The sequence below is a fragment of the Phaethon lepturus genome, unplaced genomic scaffold, assembly GCF_000687285.1.
Source record: "Phaethon lepturus isolate BGI_N335 unplaced genomic scaffold, ASM68728v1 scaffold495, whole genome shotgun sequence".
Taxonomy (NCBI): Eukaryota; Metazoa; Chordata; class Aves; order Phaethontiformes; family Phaethontidae; genus Phaethon; species Phaethon lepturus.
In genome coordinates this window covers 46,234-54,216 of record NW_010538125.1, presented here as the reverse complement: position 1 = coordinate 54,216, position 7,983 = coordinate 46,234, and the positions used below count along the sequence as shown (strand labels likewise).

General features: G+C 37.5%; 1 protein-coding gene across 1 annotated transcript in view; it reads left to right on the top strand.

Moving 5' to 3' along the window:
• The window catches only part of PHIP (pleckstrin homology domain interacting protein), a 52,220-nt gene that overhangs the window by 3,820 nt on the left and 40,417 nt on the right, over nucleotides 1-7,983 (top strand). The window contains exons 3-6 of the mRNA XM_010286662.1: nucleotides 2,554-2,779; nucleotides 5,783-5,920; nucleotides 6,981-7,164; nucleotides 7,857-7,980. Of these exons, the coding sequence (XP_010284964.1) occupies nucleotides 2,554-2,779; nucleotides 5,783-5,920; nucleotides 6,981-7,164; nucleotides 7,857-7,980 (672 nt within the window). The remainder of the gene's footprint in view (nucleotides 1-2,553; nucleotides 2,780-5,782; nucleotides 5,921-6,980; nucleotides 7,165-7,856; nucleotides 7,981-7,983) is intronic.

The following is a 7,983-nucleotide window of genomic DNA, read 5'->3' as shown; positions in this document are numbered from 1 at the left end:
ATGCCTAACTGTCGTAAAGCATAAGGAACCTTTCTGTTGATTTTAAATCTTAGATTGGACTAGATCTCTGAGCTTTCTAAGGCTTTAGTTCCTATAGACTGTCCAAACCACAGTTCTTTGTTGGAAGTTGATGGCTCCTGTGTGGTGGATTGGTGCAGTAGTGGGGAAAATCTCTTTGCATTTGTGTAGGTGTGCCCTTTTGGAGAAACTAAGTGTTCTGAATGTGTAGTGTAGTTACTGAAGGAGAGTCTATTTGTAGAGCTCAGACATTGTGGAAAGTTTTCCTGCTGAAACCCGAGCTGGGTTTGTGAAGTCATACGTAGAGAAGACTCATATGTCCTGATGGTGGTGTAGTATCTTCTTTTTGTCATGAATCTGATCTCTAATAGTATATCAAGAAATAGCTCCTATTGTTCAGCAGACAACCAGTTAAAAGTACTAACATAGCTATTTAAGATTCTCCAAAATGTCTAATTATTTTGATTTTTCTCAGGACTTGGAGTAGCCTGAGGATAAGATTGTTTTACTGGGTCCCAGTAGGGACATTTCAGTGTTCCACCTGCGAGTTGGTCTGAGCCTGGGTTCTCCATGAAATGCCATTCTTATCTCATAGAGTAAAAAAATTGTTGTTTACTCTCTCTACTATACTTGATTGCAGTACAGATTATGCAGGAAGGTAATTGCAAAGAAGTCCCTCATGATCTTGTACCCCAGACTATTCTGGTAGAGGTCACTGAATCTAAGGGAAGGATTTTCATATCTTCCCTTTGCTTACAAAACCTGGGATGCAGACAACATAGCACATTGAAACTCTCAGTCTGTATGACATGCCATTGGAATCTCTTCTTTATCAGCGTGGGAAGTACTTAATAGGAAAATTTACCCTAGGTGAAAGTACTGGATACTCTACTATTATGATTCTAGGGAAAATCGCTAGTCCTCTGAGAGGACCTGCATCTTTACCATACTGATGTATTTGAGCTGAAGGAACAAAGTTGTTAAGCAGGCCTTGATTCTGTCAGTCAGACGCAGGAAAGTACTTGTATTTTTCTCATTCAGCCTCTGTTAAGTTAACAGAGAATCTGACAAGACGACTTCAGCCAGTCAGGGCTTCTTACTGCTGTTGGGATGTCACCTTGTCCATACGCACTTTGCAAGGGTAACCTTTTGAATCCTTGAAGTAAATCTTTGCGAATGCATCTTTCCATGCATCTTTCCAATCTTCTTCTTGTTACTTTTCTGAAGTTTTGGGAGATCCAGATCCCATGATTGTACGATATTTTAAAACTTTTTTTATCCACCTCATGTGGATGCATGAAGGCACTTTCTGATGTTGTAATTAACAGATGTTTGTCATCATTTTTTCTTCCTGGTCTTCTCACATCCAAGACAGGAGGACTTTGTTACTGAGAGACCAGACCTCTGAGCAGATGCTATAACCTCTGCCTTACTGAATTCTACATAAGGTGTTACTGGAAACTATGTTATCGATTAGTCATGATCGAGCATGCTTTTCAGAAATCAGAGTATATTGTGTGACAACTCAGGCATTTCTCTGTCCATGCTCAAATAGGTGCTTAGGTGTCTTGAACACCTAAGATGGGATTTTTGGGGGATCTCTATGCCTTGAGTCAATTGTTTAATCATTTTTGTGCTGCACTGGAAATCTAATCTGTGTGAATGATGATTTTATGATTTTGGTTTTACTTGTTCAGAGTTAAACTGAGTACTTGAGCTGCCAAGGGGTTTGCTAGCCAGTAGGTAGTGTTGGAATGTGTCAGCTTGTCTTGTGTTCTCTTTCTCGTTTCTCCTTGTGGTTTAGTACCTTTCTGATTGCACAATATTGAGATACCAGCGAGGGATGGAGCAAAAGCCTTTTATACATACTATTTGGACAAAAGAATTCCTTAGTCTTGAGTGTCTGTGGAAAGTCATCTAGAATAAATTATGAGCAGGTGGACTGAAATAGAAAAGAAAACATGGAGCCTGAAGAATTCAACTTTAGATCAGCTTTATTTTATCTACTGGAACTTTTTCACATATATGTTTTTATAATAATGCTAGATATGTTTGGCTACTGATATTTGGCAATATTTGGCAATGACATGATGTGATAAGTATTTTCGTATTGCTCTTCTTCCTACACCATAGCTTGTACATCTGTGACACAGTTCTCATTATCAGAATATATATTCATATATTTGGAGTATAGAAGAATATTTGTAACCTATTTAATATGTCCATGCTGTGTTCTGTCAAACGTCTTCAAGTAGTTAAATATTGCCCTATTCCTTAAATGCTTCCCACCCTCAAACATGTGGCTTATTCTCCTTGCACTATAATACAGAGAAGTAGTACGGGGGCGGGGGTGGGGGATAAACGTGAAGTCATTAAATTTTCCCCTTTAAACTAAGATAAACAGATCATCTTATAACCCTGTTTTTGCAAAACGGACCATGAGTAACACTGTTAAAAATACTTTTGGCAGTTATCTTCTGTATGTTTTTTTTTAATAGGTTCTTTAAAAAAATTACAAAATGACTTTGTTTACAGATAGCAGATCAGATGTTCTTTCATAGTGATTATCGGCCCCTTATCCGTGATGCCAACAACTTTGTCCTGGATGAACAGACACAGCAGGCTCCACACCTTATGCCTCCCCCTTTTTTGGTTGATGTGGATGGCAACCCTCATCCTGCAAGGTATCAAAGGCTAGTTCCTGGTCGTGAGAACTGCAGGGAGGAACAGCTTATCCCTCAGATGGGAGTGACATCTTCAGGTACGGAAAATTTAACTTCAGTACACAGTAGCCTATCTAGTTACCTTCAGGTGTTCTACACTTTCCCTTTCACTTTGTCTTTTTTCTTCATTTCCGGGCATTGTAGTTCATGTAGTGTGGAAGAATTGCAATGTCGTTGGCACTGATTGCTTGTGACAGTTTCACTTACAGTATTGTCATCAATCAAGTCAGTACTAGTTGATGTTACAACGCCAGTTGGCTTGGAGCTCATTTTGTTATTGAACAGTGCACGATGCTGAATGAGCTTTCAGTTGATCTCTTTGGGGTAAGATTTCCTACTTCAGGAAATGTAGGAAATAGACTGATCTTCCACAGATCCATTGGAACAGGCAACACCTACAAGAGAAAAATGAGAATTCTGACACCTGAAACATGCAAAATTCTCCTCTATAGATGAAGGCAGTCATTCAGCTTAAGCTTTGATGGTTTGGTGAGAGAACTCTGAAGACTTGATGAGGATACAAAATCTAGGAAGTTCCTCAAAAGTTGTATTCTCCATGCACACAACATGGGAGGAATGTGCATATTTTGGGCCAGTGGCTGGCTGTTGGAAACTGCCTAAATGTGGTCCATGTGGGTGAGGATGTAAAAACGATGCCTACTTGTTACGTGTCACTAGTTCAATATTCGTATGAATGAGCAAACAGTGACTGGTGAAAGTAGCTTTAAATGTTTTCAAGGTAAGCATTGTTAAGTATTTGGGTATTCTAGAAAATGCAGAAAAACTGACTGTGCCTGTAAATAGTGACTTACACCATACTGAAGCCTGTGGTGGGTCAGACATTCCAGGAAGGTTAACTGACACTGTTGTTACCAAAAGTTCTCTTTATCCTCATTTGTAGACCTGATGATTACAAGCCACTGAATACTTAAATAATAATTTTTAAGGAGCATTTCCATATATCCTCCAAAATTACAGGAAGAAATGCTACCAGAGAAGCAACTGTAAGAAGGAAAAAAATCCTTTCTGGTGAATATATGCCAAGTTTTATCTCTAACTTTTTAGCTAGTAGTTTTGAAGCAAAACTTGATTTCCGAGAAAGGATGCAGTTTTACTTTGTTGTTACAGTTACAGCTTGGACCCATGACATTCTGAAATTCTCCAGTATAATAGCTTGAAACAAGTTAGACTCTGCACATAGACCCAACAATACTAAATTTAATGGTTTGGCTGCATGACACATGAATGCCTGTAGGAAGATGATGTCTATAGCATTTTGTTTAACAGCAGGAAGCCATCAGCCAGGCTGACAGAGAGCCAGAGAGATCTTTGGAGAGACAGAAGACATTTTTCTACCTCTTTACAGTTTAGCAACAATATATACACTCTTATGCAGAGCTATGCTGTGTTCATATATTCTATATGTTCCCTTCCACTAATGAAGCTCTATTTCTTTCTGAAACTTTGTTGTGGGATTTGATGGATCTCCCTCAGAGCACTGACATTATTTCCTGTTAAGTTTTCTGTACGGGCTTATAAGAGTAGGGGGAATTGAGGTTAGTCATGCTTCATTTACTGCTTAGATGTACGTGAAGCTCCTTTAAACCAAATGTTTTGAAAATATCAAATATATACCAATGTCTTTATTATTTCATTTTTTTAAAAAACTTGCTATTACTTTCAAAGGCAAAATCTCACAAGCTAGATACATAAAAACATTAATTTTGTTCAGGTAGCAGTTTCCTTATTTAAGATCATTCTTGGATTAATAGTAGTATTTCCCATTGTTTCAGTAGATGGTATGTTTGCTCATGACATCACCAAATAAATCTGTCTCACTACATGAGTCAGAAAACATCCAGCTGTGGTTATACCAGAGCTCATTCCATGATTTCAAGCTTCTGCTGCTTTAGGGAGTTGACCTCAACTACAGTACCCTTGAAACTCTGAGAGCACTATCTCAAATATTTATGTTCTTTCTGTGTACCATCATCTATTAAGAGATGGCTGCTTCTCTCTAGCCACATAATCAAAGTTCTTCATTTCATAGCAAAATTACTGTAATACCTTGTATTTGATCTTGCAAAGTGCAGTTTATACTATGATATCTCTTTGGAACCGTGTTGGAAAAATAATTTCCATAGCTTGTTTCTTTGAACATTGTCATCCCTCATTACAAAGTTTTGCGAGTTCTGCTTGTCTTGACCAGAGCTTCCCACTACTTCACCATCTTAACTATTCCATGTGGAGGTATCTGACTTCCTTTTTAAATCAGTACTGTAACCCTTGCCTTTTTTCCATACCTCTTTTACTTGTTGTGTGTCCATAGTGATTACAAAAAGAGGTTTTGTGGTGTTTATGCTTACATGCTGTATTTTTGCTTGCTGCGCAGAAACAGTGTTATCACCTTTGTAATCACTTCTGTGAGAACTATTTCCTGTCTTTTATTCAAGAGCCCTACCCAAAAGGAGGTTTCCTGGCTGTTCTACATACCAAAGAAAATTAGCATTACTTAACCTGTGTTAATCTTATGCCTATGTGGAGTTCAGTCAAGCGTTTTTGCTACTTGCTGTTTTCCCGTATAGATAATTCTTTTCTAATTCAGTTAGACCTTCTTGATGTAGTTCTTTCATTTAAGTTTATACTAAAGCGTTTTATAATGCATTTACGAGAGTGTTTTATAATGCATTTGGGGCAGGGTAAGCACGCATTTGAACAGTTTACATTGACTAAACTGACAAACAGTTCTATTATTAAGCTTCTGTGACTTGCTGGCATTTGATCCAATTTAAACTTTTATTAGGAGTAGCATGTGATCATCCTGACCTTGCTCCAGAAAATATAATGCTCACAGTATTAAGAAAAAAGTTGCCCTGTTAAAGAACAGCTGTTACAAAAATATGCATTAACCCATACTTACACATTTGATTATACACTGTACTTAGAAGTTTCAAAGCTAAAACGTAGGTGAGCTGTTTGTAATATTTCATTCTTCAAATCGACATTTGTGTGTCATTCTCTTGTATATTTTTGCTTCGCAGGTTTGAATCAAGTTCTTAGTCAACAAGCAAATCAGGAAGTTAGTCCGTTGGATAGCATGATTCAAAGACTTCAGCAAGAGCAGGACCAGAGACGTTCTGGGGAGGCAGGAACCAGTAGTACCAGCCGGATAAGCAGAGGTAGATTACTTGGGGATGAGTGTTGTGGCTTTTCTGTTGAAACAGCTCAGAGTTGGAAGACTTAAATCGCGTGATTTGTGTATTTTGTTGAACTACTAGAAAGGAGATATGGAGCCATAGAAAATAATGCAGCTTTCCCATCTCTTTTTTACCTTTGTGCAAAATCTCAGGATTCTTAACATTACAAGTTTATCTTTGTTAAAGTTACTGTCTGCTTACTCAGGGAATTTGCAGCAGCTGTGTTCCCTTAGAAGTAACTATCCTACTGTTTAATCTGGAATTGGCCGTCTACTTGATTGAAATCTGAATTGTCTCAAATAAGGAGATGGGGGGACAAAAGAGGAAGGAGCTGCTTGTTTCTCAGTACATGTTTCAGTGTCTTGCACTAGATTACACGGTAGTCTTCACTTAAAAAAGCGTTGTAGGCAATCCACCTGAGTAAGCAAGAATAGCTTGTGTGTGGAAGGATGCGGAAAAAGTTGAAATTTTGCTACAGTGTAGGTGTTTGAAAGATCTTGCATGTGTGTGTGTGGTTGTTTTTATTTATTTAGTTTTGGGTTTGGGTTTTTCAGTTGTTGGCTTTTTTTTTTTTTTTTCATTTGACCATTTCAGTTCCTTGTCTGTAAATTTTTACAGCTTGGATTCCTAATAATTTCCAGTGTTGGGGCTTCATTTTTTTGAAGGTAGAAGTCTGTTTTAAGGAATACACTGGATTCAGTGAGGTAGCTCACTGTTTTATAATACAGATATAGAGTGCAGTAAATGTTTTCAACAGCATTTTTAAAGAAAAGCAAACCAATGAAACATTTGCTTCACTTCAGATTGTTGATACAGCTGCTCCTTTTGAATGTGAATTTTGAAACAGAGTACTGCAGCCCAGTAGCTGTTTAAGTATGTGTGTTGTGGTGACTGGAGAAGTTGCTGAAATAGTTAGATTCAGTTAATATTTGACCTCTTTAGAAGTAATCAAGTGAAATTATTTTTTCCTTTCAGTTTTTCTTTTTAAATGCTTCCCTTAGAATTTCAGATCAGGTACAGCTATCACTTTTTGACTTTTTAGGATCTGTAAGTTCTACCTCGGAAGTACATTCACCACCAAATATAGGGTTAAGACGTAGTGGACAAATTGAAGGTGTGCGTCAGATGCATAGCAACGCACCAAGAAGTGAAATAGCCACTGAGCGGGACCTTGTGGCTTGGAGTCGAAGGGTTGTAGTGCCTGAACTGTCTTCTGGTGTGGCCAGGTAAGCAGAGGCCAAGTTTGCAGCGAATCTTAGTTTGGTGAACTTCATTAAATTCAACAGTTTTTGAATTCACATTGTCATAGAACTATTTGTGTGGTATTTATCTGTTCTGTGGTCTCATTTCTTACAAAATCAGGTTCAGTTTGAAATCAGTTGTTATTTGCATATCACTTGAAAAATCTTGGAATTACAGAAGTATTGTGAATAAAAATTGACCATTTAACAAATAACAGAGTAATTTAATTTGTATATGCAATGGGATCTGGCTGCCTCAATGTTTTCTGACTTGTAGCATAAGATAACAGCATATTTTAACTCCATTTGTTCCTGCCGTTATATGGCGTTTTACAGCTGGGACACTGACCTAATGCATTAGGTGCCTGAGGTGAATTTTAATTTCCTAACTGGAAAATTATTTCATTCAGTAATTAACTCTTGTGATGAATACTTACATCAGTAAGTCAAAAAACCCTATTAGCCACAATCAAAAAACTAGAGCAGTTTATGTTTGAAATAAGATTGACATCTTACTTTGTTCAGGCAGGGTAACTTTGAAGCCACATTCTGACTGTAAAGAGAAGTACTGTTCAAAGAATGTTATAAATGTTCAACATTTATTCCTTGATTTGGAATAGATCCTCTAAGTTGTAGTATTTTGCTTTAAAGTTAACATCTCAATTTTCTTTTTTCAGTAGGCAGGAGGAATGGAGAACAGCAAAGGGAGAAGAAGAAGTAAGGGTATATCGATCAGAAGAGAAAAGAAAACATGTAATGAGTCACATTCAAAGAGAAAACAAAATACCTGCTTTCTCTAAGGTA